This window comes from Lampris incognitus, chromosome 21, assembly GCF_029633865.1.
Source record: "Lampris incognitus isolate fLamInc1 chromosome 21, fLamInc1.hap2, whole genome shotgun sequence".
Classification (NCBI taxonomy): domain Eukaryota; kingdom Metazoa; phylum Chordata; class Actinopteri; order Lampriformes; family Lampridae; genus Lampris; species Lampris incognitus.
In genome coordinates this window covers 11,018,733-11,036,940 of record NC_079231.1, presented here as the reverse complement: position 1 = coordinate 11,036,940, position 18,208 = coordinate 11,018,733, and the positions used below count along the sequence as shown (strand labels likewise).

Sequence of the window (18,208 nt, the reverse complement as noted above, 5' to 3'; positions counted from 1 at the left end):
GAGAGAGAGAGAGAGAGAGAGAGAGAGAGAGAGAGAGAGAGAGAGAGAGAGAGAGAGAGAGAGAGAGAGAAAAGGCAGAACGCTCACTCATTCTTTCACCCTCCCCGAAATCTAATTGTGCCTCTCCTTATCTTCCATAAGCCTATTCACCAAAAGCTCTACGGGGCACTGTCATTTCAACTCAGCCCGTCTAATTCCAGATTAAATCGTAGTCTTTTCTCTCGGCGGTAATTTATGGAAATAACAACTAAGAAAAGGAGGATTTGAGTAATGACATCTTTAAACTTGTCAGGATAATGGCGCGGCGCATGGGAGAGCCTGTGGCGCCGCTGTCCTCTTCCGATAGAGGGTCTCTCGACCTCCCCGCTTCCCCCGCCACATCGCCATTCACTGCTTGTTTTAGCCTTCGTCCTTCTCCTCGTTCTACCCTGCCTTCACGTTACCTTTCTCTGTCGTTTCACGTCTATCATTCATCCAACTCTCTGACGTACTGTTCCTCCACCGCCAACTTTGTTCCCACATCCACGCTGAGGGGCTGACAGTATTATGAGGAGGGCTGCAGCAAAGCCGTTATTTTCATTATCGAATAAACTGTTGTGTCATAAAATGTCAAAAATAACGACGGATACACAACACAAGTTCCCAGAGCTCCAAGTGAGGTCTTCTAAATGTTTACTTAGTCATGACCGCAAACCAAAAAACCTCTGACGAATTTGATTTATGATGCAACTCACAAGAAAGATGAACAAACCTCAGCATTCGTCAAGCTGTAACCAACAAATGTTTGGTGCTTTAGATAATCTAATCAAACCATTAATTGATAACAGAAATTATAATGATTATTTTGTCAATTATCTTATCAATTAACCGACTAATTATTTCGCACTACTCATGAGAGGACCATTTTTTGCCTGTGTGACCCCAGACAGACCGTGGTAGTAGTTCTGTAATGCAGAACAACAAGTTGTCATGGTCTACTACTGACTATTCAGTCAGAAAAGCTCACATATCCGGAAAAAAAGTACTTTGTTAAGAGTTGGTAATCTTTACTTTCAGTCCGTCTCTGGCTGTGGTCGAATACCTATACTATGGCCTCAGTGCATACTATGTATAATACACATTTTTAGCATGCTACTTTAAAATTTTTATAATATTGGGGGTGTCCGGGTAGCGTAGCAGTCTATTCCGTTGTCTATCAACACGGGGATCACCGGTTCAAATCCCGGTGTTACCTCCGGCATGGTTGGGTATCCCTGCAGACACGGTTGGCCGTGTCTGTGGGTGGGAAGCTGGATGTGGGTATGTGCCCTGGTCGCTGCACTAACGCCTCCTCTGGTTGGTCGTGGTGCCTGTTCAGGGGGGAGGGGGAACTGGGGGGAATAGCGTGATCCTCTCACATGCTACGCCCCCCTGGTGAAACTCTTCACCATCAGGTGAAAAGAAGCAGCTGGTGAGTCCACAATATCGGAGGAGACATGTCTGCAGAACCTCCCCGGATCGGCAGAGGGAGGTGGAGCAGTGACCGGGACGGCTCGGAGAGTTGGGTAATTGGCCAAGTACAATTGGGGAGAAAAAGGGGAGGGGGGGAAATGTTAATAGAATTGAAACTGCTCACTGAAAATACCAGGATGTACAGAGCAGCATTTTTACAGAAAAATCTAATATGAATCATCTGGACTCTATTCTGGAAGAAAAGGGCGGCTTTGCGTGGTTACCATGGAGATTAAGATTGTGTGTGCCGTTTCCACTTGCCATCACTTCCGCTGGTTGACTGAGGATTGTATAATAGATTTAAAATGCATCCAAATACATTTTAATGGATAATAAGTACTACACGGTATAGTACTGTTAGTATGAAGTATATTCTGTTTAGAGTATTCAGACACAGCCTCTGCACTACTCACATTTACACAAAGGTAAAAAGTAGAGCGCCCGGGTAGCGTAGCGGTCTATTCCGTTGCCTACCAACGCGGGATCGCCGGGTCGAATCCCCGTGTTACCTCCGGCTTGGTCGGGCATCCCTAGAGACACAATTGGCCGTGTCTGCGGGTGGGAAGTCGGATGTGGGTATGTGTCCTGGTCGCTGCACTGGCGCCTCCTCTGGTCGGTCGGGGCGCCCCCGGATCGGCGGAGAGGAGGTGGAGCAGCGAACGGGACGGCTCAAGAGGAGCTGGGTAATTGGCCGGATACAAATTGGGGAGAAAATTGGAAAAAAAAGGGGGAAAAAAACTTTAAAAAAAGGTAAAAAGTAGCCTTACTATGTGTGCTGACTGCATGTAGGACTGCGCATAAAATCTGTAAAAAACATGGAACACACTAACCAACCACATAACAGAAGTATAACAAGCCCCGCCTCCTTTTACCAGGGAGACCTGTGATTGGTCGCCGGTAATACCCGTCTGGGGTCGACCAGGTCGTCCATCAGCGACAGTTTCCTGTCTGAAACTGCTGCTTTTGTTCCACACATCACAGTGTAATTTTGGAAATACTCCTGAATATCTAACGTTGTCAGGCGACATGTGTGGACGTCTGCACCCAGCCTAGAAACGTCAGCTAAAAATACCCACCAGCTGCTTCTTTTCTTCTTTCCAAATCTGAGCACCTCATTTTTTCCCCAGCTGTAGTTAAACTCTACCTGTCCGGCTCAGCGCTCTGCTTGTGTGCACACCTGCCAGCTCCTGTGTCCCAGTTGCAGCGAGTGATTAAAATAGCTCGGAGAGCTGAGAGGCCGCAGGCTCGTCGTGCCGAGACACCGCGAACATCTCCGTGCTGTTCTACAGGAGGCCTCCACCAGACTGTCACCGCCTCGTTTCTGCCGTGCGAGCCAGAGGTGTGGGGGGAACATATCGATTCAGAGCAAAATCGAGATACGAGGCTGTGACGATTTTATTATTGCAGTGTTTCCCCTGAATCACAGTGAACATGAATGCTGTGAGGAGGCTTGGTGTCTGTCTGAACGTGACCTGCTGGATCCTTTTGCTCACGGAAGCATAGGCATGTTTTAAGCTTTTCTAAGGCACAGGGCTGCAAATGAATGCATTTTGTTGTGTATTTTCTTTGCAGTTTTCACATTTTACTGTCGATAAGAGGGAATGGAAAACCAATGACAATATTGAGTCACAATCTTTGTAATATGTAGGGATGCACCCACACAGATACTGATATCAGATACCAGGCTACCAGGTTTATTTCCTCCTTTAAGGCGATTTTACTGAATCCATCATCACACAAACACGATGCAATGTCTCTATCCACTGCAATCTGCACATGGTTTACTCTGACCTTGTCTAACCCGTATTCTTAAAGTGGAAGCTGAGAAGGACCCTGCGGTGGTTGAAGGAATGTGCAGAAAAATAAGTTTCATGGAGGGCGTCCAGGTGGCGTAGCAGTCTATTCCGTTGCCTACCAACACAGGGATCACCACAATCAGCTCTGTGCATAACTGTAGTCCACTGAATTCCAGTTTCAACTGCAGCGGTCATACCAGTTTCCTGTTTGTTGGCGTGTGCTATTGACAATGGCATATTTTTCGCGATGCCTGCGAGATTTACCATGGATAAATGTCAACCACATGCACAAAACTGTCGACAAACTTTCACCTGCACCTACCAGCAAACTTTCACCTGTACCTACCTGCAAATGGGTGAAAAATTTCAAGTTGTACATATCAACTTACGTCCACAAAAATATGCCACAGTCAACAGCACACGCCAACAAACGGAAACTGGTATGACCACTGCAGTAGAAACCGGACGTCAGTGGACTACAGTTATACACAGAGTGGACTGGCTGTGTCTGCGGGTTGGAAGCCAGATGTGGGTATGTGTCCTGGTTGCTGCACTAGCGCCTCCTCTGGTCGGTCGGGGCGCCTGTTAGGGAGGAGGGGGAACTGGGGGGAATAGCGTGATCCTCCCACATGCTACGTCCCCCTGGTGAAACTCCTCACTGTCAGGTGAAAAGAAGCGGCTGGTGACTCCACATGTAATGGAGGAGGCATGTGGTAGTCTGCAGCCCTCCCCGGATCAGCAGAGGGGGTGGAGCAGCGACCAGGACAGCTAGGAAGACCTGAGGTAATTGGCCAAGTACAACTGGGGAGAAAGGGGGGGAAAATGTAAAAAAAAAATTTTTTTAATTAATTAAAAAAAACAAGCTTCTTTATTCTCGAATTCCAATAAGGGAATCAAAAATCAAATTAAGGGAACTCCGCTCTCATGTACAGGTAACTTGAATTGATTTAGAATACACAACTGACCAAACGGTCAGTTTACCAACATGCACATTAACCTCTGGTGCTTTTCTTTATCAACTCTGTATCTGCCGTTGATGAATTACAGGTTTTGTCCATTTTAACCCAATTAAGTTTCTTGTGAATCCTGTCATTCTATTGTTCTGTCTTCTCTCTATTCTATTAATTAAATTTTTTTTCTTTTAATTTAACTCATTTACTCCGTCTTGTCTTGTCATTTCCACTGGAACCTTCTCTGCACTAATCCCATATGAAGAGCATCACACTGCATGCTTATGTATGAACACTGCTGTATAAATACTGTGTAAATGATGTTTGATTAATTGACATATTTTCATAACGATCTTACAGCCGTTCCCCAAAAGGTCACATGACCACCTCAGAGGGCCCGGAGCTGAGCCTGAGAGCCGGTGACCTGGACAGATGGGTTGTGCGGAGAGGACACTGTTGGGGGGGAGGTGGCAGCTGGAGGGGGGGGGGGGGTTCTAAAATAAACAGAGGAAACAGCGGCCCATCCAGGTCAAACCATCCATCAGCAGGCCGTTACTCAGGTGGAGGACAGCCTGCTGACAGGGTCTGAGTGGTTCGGATTGGGATTGAGATGGAGAGAGGAGGAGACTTACCCCCCCTCCCCCCAGGTCCTCCTCATGCCAGGTAGAGGAGGAGAGAAAACCTTGGGGAAGGAGAAACGCTGGCTGATCACTCCTATCTAGAGATGGACGACGCACACGGGGTCAAGAGGAGCGGGACGAGAGAGGTGCGGTTTCTGGAATCGCTTTACGCTTTATCTCTGGTGGAGATGTGCTGAAAGCCTGTCCCAGAGATCGGAAAGGTCAGAGTGTGTGTGTGTGTGCTCTGTTAGAATCAGAGCATGTTTTATACTTGAAATTGAGTTTTTTAGATGAGAACCTGGTTTCTATCTCTCACTATCAAACTGACATTTTATGTCATCTTATGATTATCTTATAATCTTTATCATCTCATGAAGCTGCGTAGCTTCATAGACATCCCACTCTAACACTGAAATGAATGTCATGATGAACTGTTACAGCAAACAAGTTTAGCAAAACAACAATAATAACAAATCCCAGGTCATTCATGTGTGTTGGTTCTGACCTGTGTGTGTCCTCTGGTGTGCCTTTAGGTGGGAGCTCTTGGTGTAAACCTTCCTGCAGCCGTTGAACTGACAGCGGTGGATCCTCCTCTTGTTCTCCGGTAGCTCCCCCAGGCCGATGACGCAGGTGGCACCCTCCTCTTCATCCTTCACCCGGACGGGAAGGGCATGCGCCGCCACCAGGCGGGCAGCGCTCAGGCCCACCTTCCTGGCCACCAGCTTGAGGGTGAGCGTCCCGTCGGCCGACGCTGTCAGCGTCTGGCTCGGTTTCACCAGGTGGCGGCCCAGCTCTGGGGACGAGGGCGGCGTGAGGGAGGTAACGGCGCTCAGCTGGGCCTGGTGGACCCCCTCTGCGGCCTCCGCACCGTCCGGCCCAGGGGCCCTCGGTTTCAGGTCCCTTTTGGTCGCGCCCGGGGAGGGGAGGGTCTTCCGGGCGGGGCAAAGGAGTGCGGGTGGCGGGCTGGGGGGCTCGGGTAAGCCGGGGAGGCTCGGGAGGAGGCCGTCTGAAAGTTCCTCCTCGCTGTCCTCCTTCAGGTAGGCCGGGGTGAGGAGGCCGTCCAGGTCCTGGTCGAAGAGCTCCGACAGACGCTTGGGCTCTGTCTGGAGGTAACGCTCCAACTCCAGACAGGTCTGAGGAGGAGAGAGGGAGAGGAGGAGGAGGAGGTGAAGACATGTAATTTCATTACCCCTTTCATATGCACTTCAATGACATCTACTCAACACTTCGTTCTAGAAACTCACAAAGATATTTAGCTGTATTTTAGTGTTTATTGTATTGGTCAACAGATTATTATTTAACGTTACTGTATGTGTGCGGGCTAATGTAATGTGTTAGCACAGCCCTCCTACACCTGGTGTGTGTGTGGAAAACGGTTCAGTGAATGAATGGAGCGAGACTGAGAGAAGAAGTGATCTTCTAGTGTAACGACCACGGATGACTAGACTCGCTAGCCCTCGGCTAACGGGTCGGACCCTTTAGTCGACTGGTTAGCGCAGTCGCCCGTGGTGCGGATGACCCGGTTCGATTCCCGGCTGCGATGGATTCCCGGCTGCCCCCTGAATTCGCTACACTACCACCAAACTGAAACCAGCCAATCGATGTCTACGTTCTACGGAAAATCCTCGGCTGTGATTGGCTGTCAGTCAAATCGGTCTCGATCCGATCACTGAATCCCACCCGACCGTTCTGTTTCAAATTGAGACACCGCAAAATGCAGAAGTTGGGCGTCCGGGTAGCGTAGCGGTCTGTGCCGTTGCCTACCAACACGGGGATCGCCGGTTCGAATCCCCGTGTTACCTCCAGCTTGGTTGGGCATCCCTGTGGACACAACTGGCCGGATCTGCGGGTGGGAAGCCGGATGTGGGTGTGTGTCCTGGTTGCTGCACTAGCGCCCCCTCTGGTCGGTCGGGGCGCCTGTTTGGGGGGGAGGGGGGGAACTGGGGGAATAGTGTGATCCTTCCATGTGCTACGTCCCCCCTGGTGAAACTCCTCACTGTCAGGTGAAAAGAAGCAGCTGGTGGCGCCACATATATGGGAGTTGACATGTGGTAGTCTGCAGCCCTCCCCAGATCAGCAGAGGGGGCGGAGCAGAGACCGGGACGGCTCGGAAGAGTGGGGTAATTGGCCAAGTACAATTGGGAAGAAAAAAAAAGGGGGGGGGGGAATCACACACACTAACACACCACAGTATCTATGCAACAGAAACGATAACACACATTTGTGTTGTTAGCCAACAGATCCTGGACGTCCTACAGAAGCAAACCTGCATGTTTACCTTCCACTCCACCAGAGAAGGAACTTAAGACTCTTCTGCCGCAAACTGCCGCGCACACGCACACACACACTCACACTGACACACGCACACCTTCACAAAGCCACCAAGCAGCCAGCATTACCTGGCAGCTGTAGTGGGATGGCTGATTACACACTGATTGATTACAACCGCTGTGGAGTGGAACGGATGAAAAGGTGCGGAGAGCAGAGCAGGGGAGGCTCAGAATACACAACTATCAAACTGCACTTATTTTACACACACACACACACACACACTTCCACCGGCTGGGGAGATTTATTCAGTCACATTTTTGGTCCCCCTCGTACCAATTACTCCGCGCACATTTATCCAAAATAGCAAAAAGGCCGCCTTCCCGGTTTGCGCCCCCCCCCCTCCCCAAAGAAGTCTATTTGCTCACGGCACGCTGTTTCGCCACCACGACTCAGACTAGGGAAGAGGCGCTCCTAAGTCCAACAACCCGAGCTATTATGTTTGAACAGCCTGCGCCGGTTTGATCCCCGGGATCGTTACGTTTAGCTTGTAGCCGCTAACCCATTGTGACAGCCGGGATGGAAGCGAGCGGCTCCGCTGGGCGCATGGCGCTCGCCACTTCATTTGGGCGTAAATAGGTGCTGACAGACGGAGTAGCTGGTTCCATTATCGGGAATCAGGTTGTACAGACTGAATACATCAGAGACACTTACAGTCTCCCAAATACCCCCCCCCCCGCATCCTTGTTTGTACCTTCCAAAAATAAAATGTCACATTTCTGGGAAGTTGAGGGGAGAAGATGGATCTGTTGCTAAGGGAGTTCCCCCCCCCCCCTCTCTTTCTCTCCCCCCCCCCTCCCTTCCCCCTCTCTGTCTCCCCCCTCTCTTTCTCTCTCTCTCCATCTATCTCTGTCTCCCCATCTCTCTCCCTCCCCCCCCCCTCTCTGTCTCTCTCCCCCCTCTCGAGTTGCTTTTTGTCTGTTTACAGTATTTGCATTTTTACATCAAATTAAAAACCTCCTGGAGACTTCATCTACCCTGAGAGGCAAGGAAGACAAAATGCATCACTCACACACACACACACACACACACACACACACACACACACACACACACACACACACACACACACACACCTTGTTGTTCTGTGAATGCGATTAAAAAATACATTTCTTTCATGCACTATCTGAGATCTCCACTTGGTTTCCTTGACAGCTCGTCAGTGAGTTGTGAACCGAATTAAGACGGTTTTCTTTTCACTCCTCCTCTTTGTCTTTCTCCTTCCTTCACAGCTCCATTAAATATTGAAGGCGTCCGTCGAGACACCACGGAGGAACCGTCCGTTCTGACCCGTGACGTTAAGCGAAGCGACTGTCGTCCACCTCTCGCCTCTCCTCCTTCCTTCCGCTGCACCTCCCTCCTCTCCTCCTCCTGCACCTCCCTCGTCCCTTTTGCTGCACCTCCCTCCTCCCTCCTTCTGCAGCTCCCTCCTCTCCTCCTCCCTTCTGCTGTAGTTCCCCCCTCTTCTCCTCGCTACTGCTGCGCCTCCCTCCTCTCCTCTCCTCCCTCCCTCCTGCACCTCCCTCCTCTCCTCTTCCCTGCTGCTGCAGCTCCCTCCTCTCCTCCTGCTGCACCTCCCTCCTGTTGTACCTCCCTCCTCCCCTTCCTGCTGCACTTCCCTCCTCTCCTCCTCTTCCTGCTGCACCTCCCCCTCCTCTCCTCCACCCTCCTGCTGCAGCTCCCTCCTCCCTCCTAATTCTCTTAAATCGGCCTTTACTCCTCCTTCAGCCACCCCATTCCCTCCCCCTTCTCCACCTCGCCTTTCTTCTTCACCTCCTCTGCTCCCAAGGTGAGGGCTAATTATCCTCTCCAGAAAAAAGAAAGAAAAAAGGAAAACAGCCGGGAAAGGGAGACTTTATGTGGCAAAACGCTGATGATTGCAAAGCGAGGTGAGGGCGTGCGAGGGAGAGATAGTTCATAGGAGCGTAAAAGAGGATAGAAGCGGATGAGGAGGGTTGGGTGAGCGGAGGTGAGGCGATGGACGGAGGAGGGGGTGGTGGGCGAGGGAGACTCAGAAAGAAAGGGAGGGAGGGAGAGAGAATGAGCGAGGCAGGTCTCGACTCGGCTTTCTCGGCGAGGGGGTGAATCCTTTTTGGAACTGTGACATTTGGCGGAACGGATCCTGTCAGCGGGCTAGTCCAACGTGCACACACACACACACACACACACACACACACACACACACACACACACACACACACACACACAAGAGGCTGAACACACACTTAATGTTAGGTTATGACCCACAGTTACATGCTCAACAAGGGGATGTGAGACCAGAGTTCAGGTAAAATGTGTGTGTGTGTGTGTGTGTGTAAAATATTTGACAAGACTGATAAAATGAAAAAGGCAAGTGTGTGTGTGTGTGTGAGGGGGGTCTATGGCTTTCTCAGTTGCTATGGCCTATTTCTCTCTCTCTCTGTCTGTCTGTCTGTCTCTATCCTCTCTTCTTCATGGCCCTGCCCTTCTCCACCTCTCCTCGCCCCCAGGGTGGTGACATTAACCCAACAATGTTACAGAGAAGGTCATTTAGTTGATCAGCGGTTTTGTTGTGTGTGTGTGCACGTGTGTGTGTATATAGTATATCAGATTGGGTGTGTATTGGCATATGTGTGTGTGCCTGAATTTGTGCACAGAATTATTGTGTGTGTGTGTGTGTGCTTGTGAGCAGTTGTGTTGTGTGTGGACCTGCACACTGCACACAAATATCCATCTACCTGTGTGTTGGTCTCACAATCTACCATCACTGTGTCTGTGTGTGTCTGTTTCTGTATGTGTGTCTTATCTCTGCAAGTGTGAGCCTGCGGCATGTGTGTGTGTGTGTGTGTGCATGCATGCATGCGTGGGTGTGTGTGGGTGCATGCATGCATGCGTGGGTGCACTTGTATGTCTGTGTGTGGGCTAAGAGTCAAGAGCCAGTAGCATCGAACAATAGCCAAGATAAAGGAAGCGCTAAGGAGCCTCTTCAAGGCTTTTTGGACAGCCGCCTATCTTCACAGTGCCTCCATAGACACACAATGCCGGGGCGCCGCTTCCTGAACGCCTTTGGAAATGACGACTCTTCAGACCCCATTCGCAAAGAGCTGAGACAACCAGCCGACCCACTGCACAGCAATCTCCCAATCTCCAATCTGCCTAATTAAGTGGAATTGTGATTGTGGAGCCCCGCCCACAACAGAAGGACCTGGACTCTCTCTCTCTCTCTCTCTCTCACACACACACACACACACAAAATCCCTCCCTCAAAATGACCTTGAGGAGGACGATGACGGCCTGCCAGCTCCAGGAGTGTTTGTTTTGGGGTTGATCCTGACCTCTGACCTCCCGTGGAGCAGCGCCAACGACGGCAACAAACAGGAAGACCGTCCATGCAGGGTTGAATTCAGGACGCCGTTCATATCTCTTACCCCCACGTACGTCTGACATCTCTGGGCGTCTTTATTTAGAAACTCGTGTGAGATCAGAGAGGCGGGGCGAGGCGAGCTGAGGACTTCTGACTGATGTGCGTTCGGCGCCTCATTCGGTCAACCTCGCTGTGGTGCGATGGCAGGATGGGACCTGCTAAGAGCCACTTAGAAAGCTCGGCGTAAATAGCCTCCATTTCTCCAAAATTACCGTTATAAACTGGAAGAATGCCCATGGGGGGGACGATGACACACGAGTGGTGGCACAAATAAACTGGTGTAGCAAAACCTGCATAGAGGCCAAAAGGATCTGAACTGGATCAATTCTAAATACTGAAAACACAAAGACTGAGTCAACGTCAGTCCAGAAAGAAGTAGTCACTATTATTATTCCCCCCCCCCCCCCCCCAATTGTACTTGGCCAATTACCCCACTCTTCCGAGCCTCCCGGTCTCTGCTCCACCCCCTCTGCTGATCCGGGGAGGGATGCAGACTACCAACATGCCTCCTCCGATACATGTGAAGTCACCAGCCGCTTCTTTTCTCCTGACAGTGAGGAGTTTCACCAGGGGGATGTAGTGTGTGGGAGGATCACGCTATTCCCCCCCCCAGTTCCCCTCCCCCCCAAACAGGAACACGGACCGACCAGAGGAGGCGCTACTGCAGCGACACATACCCACGTCCGGCTTCCCACCCACAGACACGGCCAATTATGTCTGTAGGGATGCCCAACCAAGCTGGAGGTGACACAGGGATTCAAACCAGCAATCCCCATGTTGGTAGGCAACAGAACAGACCGCCAAACCACCCACACACCCCCACTCCATTATTCTACAGACATATCGAATGTTATAATATTGGATATCTAGCATGTAGTAATCTAATGTAAATGAATCCTTGCCATGGTTTCTTGCATCACCATGTAAAACAAGTGAAGCGGTTTCTGTGGACATTCAGGCGGATTCATGAGGAATTACATGAATTAACCTGAATTGGTCATTTATGACATGAAAACAGGGTTGGTTCATTTGTCAAATGCACAACGATGCGGCATGGCAGGCATTTACAGCAATGAAATGCTATAGGCATCAGTTACACCTGGAAAAATTAAAGAACATGACAGTCCAGTCCAGTCCAGTTCACTTTACCAGGGCCACGTATCGACTGACGGGCTCCCCTGGGCCAAGACCAGGTCTCGCCTGGCCGATGTTGGTGTTTGGCCATCAAACAAAAAGCTCTGTGACATTTTAGCAGACAGAGAGCTGTCATCATCGGCGGTCACTCGGGGTCGAGTATCACCGTCCTCCCTCTGGGTCCCTTTGGGGTCCTCAGGTGGGTGTAGATGCCGATCCTGGAGCTGCATAATGAGAAGACGCCTGTGCACAACAGCTTTTTATGTGGAGAGGCTGATGTGCCTGCACCCGCCACACAGTCCTTGGCAGGGGGTGGCCAGAGTCCAATGGCATGGACAACCAAGACAATTGGAGACCACCCTCTGTTGCAGCCTTCATCCACCTTCACTGCCGTTGTGACCTGGAGACATCTTCCGCCAGTTCCGTCATTGAGGTTTTTGTTGGATCGCACTTCGTCTAGAACCTCCCCCTTGACCTGTCTGCCTCGGGTGACCCTACCAGGAGCCAAGCTTGGGATCATTGGTACACGCGAGCTTCTCCACCACAGCAAGGTGGAGATCCAGGAAAAGCCACAGAGCTCTATCGTAACAGTACCATGACAAAGCTTTAAGGCCTGAGTTCCCATTTCAGGCTCTTTTGGAAGGAAACAGTCATGTACTCATATCATCGTCCATATCACTACCTTCATCATAGTCATCGTCACGTGCATTTTCATCAACCCAGTAACAAAACCAGATGGAGTCAAGTCCCTGTTCGAAAAGCTACTTGTCAAATAAAACAGATTCTAATCATCATTTTGATCTTCAACGGAAGTTAAAGCTCGAGTGTGATGCCAACAAGAAGATATCTAAGTGTTTTAACATGTTCTCATACACACGAGCTCGCCATCGCTTTAACACAGAAATAACAACTGGAACATATTTCGCTTGCTCTATCAAATGAACAGAGACACACACACACACACACACACACAGTGTGACTCACGTGTACTGAAACACACCTCATGCGGGAGTGCTGGGCTTAAAATATCGGAGGTGTGATAACGTTAACGACATGATCTCACTAAGCAGTTCTGCATCACAGCAAAATAACCCCTCTCTCTCTCTCTCTCTCTCTCTCTCTCTCTCTCTCTCTCTCTCTCTCTCTCTCTCTCTCTCTCTCTCTCTCTCTCTCTCTCTCTCTCTCTCTCACACACACACACACACACACACACACACACACACAGAGCACTGGAACCCCAGCCTGGGCGGTGGGTGACCAAACCCTTCTGCCCTCACATTCGACCCTGCTCGATGCCTAGCAGCAGCATCAGATCGTACACAGCCCCCCCCCCCCCCACCCCCGACTGATGGCACCCTGCCGCGTCGCTAATAAATAAAAACCTCAGTTTCTAAAAGTGAACAAAGGCACTTGTGTCGCATCACAACGGAAGGCCCGGAGCACCAGCACACATCTCCATATGATACGGAGGGGATATGGCTCATTAATTTTAGGATAATCTGTGTTTAGCTGTTACATCCAAAGATGAGGTGGGGTGCAAGATGGGTTTAGTCAGTGTGTGTGTGTGTGTGTGTGTGTGTGTGTGCAGTCAGCAGTGGAGGAAAAGTGTGTGTGTGTGTGGGGGGGGGTTTACCTTCAGGGGGTCCCCAAGCTGTCGGGTGGTGACCCCCACAGGGGTGAAGTGATACCCACACTGTGTTGGATGTTAGATGCTCTGGTTTGGGGTTGCTGATGTGTGCGTGTGAGGGGGGTATTGAAACAGTCTGTCATTGACATCCCATAATTCCGAGCAGATGAATCCGAACCCTCACGGGTATGGATTCATCATTGTTCATTAGGTTTACATCAACGCCCAGACAGGAATATAGAGAAGGGGAGAATAGAGTGCAGCTCTATTCTTTTGTTTCTGATGACTGCTACAGCTTCATGTTTTTGTTTTGTTTTTGTTTTTGTACGCACGTTTAATTCACGGGCCAGTCAATCTGCTCTGCAATTGCCTCTGGTAATTGCAATTCACCAACCCAGCAGCATAATAGGAGGCAAGACTGCTAGTGTACACGCAGTGCAGAAAGGGAGAATTCCTGTCTGCTTTTTGTGTACATAACTGGGTGTGTGTCTGTCTGCATGTGTCGGTGTCTACACGTCTAGGTTTGTATTTGTGCATGTGTGTGTTTCTGTTAATATTTGTGTATGTGTGTGTGTGCCGGCACACTTGATATTCCATAGTAGTGTGTGGCTGAACCCCGTCTTCCATTGATCAAGTGAGTTTGGCTTAGCCATCTTTCTAAGGTGACACCTAAATGACCAGTGGCCCTGGGCACTGGCTATACAGCTGACAGTGTCTGTGCATGTGTGTGCGTGTGTGTGTGTGTGTGTGTGTGTGTGTGTGTGTGTGTGTGTGTGTGTGTGTGTGCGTGCGTGCGCACACACACACGCAACAGTGCCTAATCGATAGGAAATGATACCGTGCAGGAGCTCATCAACGGCGGCTGTCGCGGCTGCCAGAGAAAGAAATCTATAGCTTCACCAAATGCACACACACACACACACACACACACACACACACACACACACACACACACACACACACACACACACACACACACACACACACTTGGGCCTGCTAACCCAGCGCTACTCTACCCAGCCTCGCCTCCAGCCTTTGGTTGCTTCCCTTGCACCTGCTGTGAGGTCTGGCTCCAACAGAGCGTCAGCAGGAGATCCCAGAAGGGTTGGGAGCCGCCTGCGGCCACAGGAATGAAAGGGAATACACCAGGATGGAGGTGGAGGTTGGAGGTGGGGTAGAAGGTGGAGGTGGGGGGAGGGGGGTGTTTGGTTGATGGGTTGGAGAGGAAAGGAGATAATTCCTCATTTTCCTTGATGCTGATCTGAACAGCAGCATGCCCTCGGGTTGTTCTCCTCGGTGGAACCCAGCAGCGGGTCAGAGCCAGGCCGGGATTGGCCAGGAGCAGTCTGAGCCCCCACTCTCAACCCACTAACGCTACCCAAGCAAAGGACAGCAAAGGAAGAAAGAAGTAGGGGAGGGGGGAAGAGCGAGACAGAGAAAGAGAGGAAACGTTGATGATCCTAAAAGGATGTCCTCTACCACCTGCACATGTTCCATGTTAGTGTGTGCACATATGCATATGTGCATGTATACATACATCCATGTGTACATGTGTGTGCACACCTTTTGTGAGAGGAATGCATGTTGTGTGTGTGTGTATGACTGAACTTGTGTGAGATTTGTTTGTCGAGAGAGAGAGAGAGAGAGAGAGAGAGAGAATGTTAGGAGTCCTACAAAGATGTCTTGGAATAAGTTCCATGTTACCATGTTTGGTGCATGCACATATACATATGTGCATGTAGCTTTGCAAGAGTGTAGGTGTGCGCTGGTGCGTATGTAAGTGAACTTGTGAGTGATTATTTGTTTGGCGAGAGAGAGAGAGCGGTAGAAAGAGGAAAGGAAAGTGAAAGAAACAGATAAAAACGGAGATAAAGCGAGAGTCTGAGGTGAGAGGTGGAGCTACTGCATCTTCTCTCCTAAAGATTGATATCGGAGAGGCGGAAAGAGAGTATACTGGGAGCAAATGAGAGAGAGTAAGAGGTGAAAGATGAGGCTACAGCATCCTCTCTCTAGATGTGCATGTGAAGAATAATGTTCCAGATAAGGAGAAAGAGAGAGAGAGAGAGAGAGAGAGAGAGAGAAGAGAGAGAGAGAGAGAGAGAGAGAGAGAGAGAGAGAGAGAGAGGAGAGAGATTAAACAGAGCGGTGGTCGCTCTACCTTCCTCATTGACTAACATCTCCATCTCCCCCGGCAGCAGCCCCTCACCTCGCCTCGGCTCCAGATAACACGCCACGGCAACAGCTTAATTACACACACAGTCTTATCAGGCGACATTAGCCTCAAAGTAATAATCTGAGCTGCCGTCAGCCGCTGCGCCGGAGCTCACTGAGGCCGCTTTACGCAGCGCGGGCTTCCGGCTGATAACAGGCGCTGAGACTTGTTAAATTAAAATTTGCTGACTTGGAGTTTGCCGGAATAGTAAACATTTGGTTGTAAACCCGGCACCTCTTTAAACACACTGACGTTTTCTGTTTGGATGGGTGCGCTAATAGACCCGTCAGGCACTCAACACAATATGAAGGCAGTAAATTTGATATTGCCTTTCTTTTGCAGCGTTTTACGTCTCCCTCGGCATTCAAGGCCTACCGCTGACGCGCTCATTCACAGCGGCTTATGGGCGGTGAAAGGAGGCGGCTCACCTCGTTGCTCAGAGGCACTTCAGCGAGAAAGCTGTCGACGTGACATTTGTCAGCCGGGTAGCGGAATATTTTCGTTATTAAGCACCATACTGGTGTTTTTGTGCAAGCGTGCCGTAATTTTTAAGAACCCCCCCCCCCCCCAACCTTTCAGGTAGCCACTGGGTTTCCATCCATTTCAGTGAGGAATTCAAATCAATTTGCAGATACAACATTTGAATGACCGGGATTTTACTCCTACCTAAAACGACCATGGGCGGTCAAAATGACCGCCGGTTTTTAAACTCTATATTCTGTCAAGATAAATACCCAATTTAGATATTGCATTACATATGTTAGTATGTCTGTTATGAAACGGATACCAAAATTAACATTTTAACAACTATAACACTATTTTTAAACAACTTAAACTTCAGAGAGACATGGGTCGAACTTGAATAGCAAAATTGAAAAAGTGATAATATTACCTGAAAAACTAAACGGAAAACACATATTGCTGATCTAACTAACGTAACGTAACGTAACGTAGAATGGCCGTCTCTGTCGTTCTTGCGAGAGATAATCCATCACCATGAACATTTATTCCCCTTTGATTAGTTATTTCTTTAAGTTATCTTTGCAGGATCAAGGGCCCTCTAAAGCGTTTTCGTCTACATCCTGATCCATTTCTTTTAGCATGTGGTACAAACGAAGAGTTATCGGACAAGGCCAGCCATTCTGCTTTTAAATTAGATTGAGTAATGTAGTAGCCAGACGACATATGAATATGTTATTTCATATTTGAACAGGTTAGTGAACCGTTAAGAACGATGTTAAGAACTACCAACCGTGATGCAGGCGAGGCAGACGTCCCGGCCGACTTCAGTTTATGCTAAGCTAACCATTGCTAACGATTTCTGAATGGAGCTTCAAAGCCGATCAGATTCACCTCAATCAAACGCAAAGAGAGTCAATATTAGTGTTGGACAAGGCTAAAGGCAATATTTAACGCTCTATACATTTTTTACGCTGGACAGTAACAGCATTGGCTCTGGAATAGTTTATTTAAATGACGCTTACTTAACACTTTCGGTATCTGTTCGGTTCTAAAGCGCGGATTGATACGAGAAGTTGTCCGGTGTGTTTTCAAGACAACCGCACAACAGAATGTAGGCCTTCGCCAGAAAATAGTCTCCGGATAAAAATACACTATATTATATATAAAACAATAAAATTCAAACGTCCATGTCTTGTTTATGGCGGCAGAATTGTTAGACTGGGAATCGGAGCAATTTAAAGTGAGTTTGTCGCCTGAACGTTGGAATTAAAATTTTAAAACCATAAAACAGTACAGCGCTTTGGAAAATAGACCCACGTTTGCAGGAAATGTGCTGAAAAGAACTCAGTACGTCTCTTTAAGGACAACCTGGGGGGACCACAAGGTCATCCGGTCGTGATCAGGATAGGGCGGATTTAATCCCATTTTTTACACCAACTTCCTGCCATCCAAGGTCTCGTCTTACATTCTTGGCCATTTTGGGCGATGCCAAAACATCCAGATACTCGGGTCGACTGGTACCGGAAGGTTGAGGCGTCCCAGGTGTGTGTGTGTGTGTGCGTGTGCGTGTGTGTGTGTGTGTGTGTGGTAATGGGAATTTCAAAGCACCTTCCATCAAGTGGGGAGAGCCGGCGATGATGGAGCACTTAGAGCGCACAAACCTGCTGACCTCTGTTTAATAGAGCAGAAAGACATTTCCCTCGGCTTTCACCCAGCAGACACAACACCGACCAGATGCATCCCACCACCCTCCGAAAAAAAGCCTGCGTCAAAGGAAATTCAACTTACCCCACTCCAACACAAGACATCGGACGAATGACACCCACAATGCATCAGCGCAAAAATATAAATACATGTGAACCTTTAGCTAAAGGATAATTATTACTCATTTTCTTGAATGCTGAGACAGTAAAACGCGAATGTTCATGTGTGATATGTTTGACTAAAACCAAAGGGACAACACACCTACAGGATGTCCATCAATAACTCAGGATCAAAGTTTTGAATCATCCATGTTTTGTATACAAAGCTGCAGATGTCCAGATTTGCAGATGCATGCCTTTGTCTCCAGAGACAGACCGAAGGGACCGTCGCTCGACAATTAAACAGGTTGAAGACATGATGACATCTAGACAACATCAGGGGAGAAAGTCCAACACGTGGGCCGTGTACGGAGACCTGGGCC

The 18,208-nt window shown here is 49.2% G+C and overlaps 1 protein-coding gene across 1 annotated transcript in view; it reads right to left on the bottom strand.

Moving 5' to 3' along the window:
- The window catches only part of LOC130131663 (Krueppel-like factor 7), a 60,561-nt gene that overhangs the window by 18,446 nt on the left and 23,907 nt on the right, over window positions 1–18,208 (bottom strand). Inside the window, exon 2 of the mRNA XM_056301439.1 lies at window positions 5,363–5,990. Within this exon, the coding sequence (XP_056157414.1) occupies window positions 5,363–5,990 (628 nt within the window). The remainder of the gene's footprint in view (window positions 1–5,362; window positions 5,991–18,208) is intronic.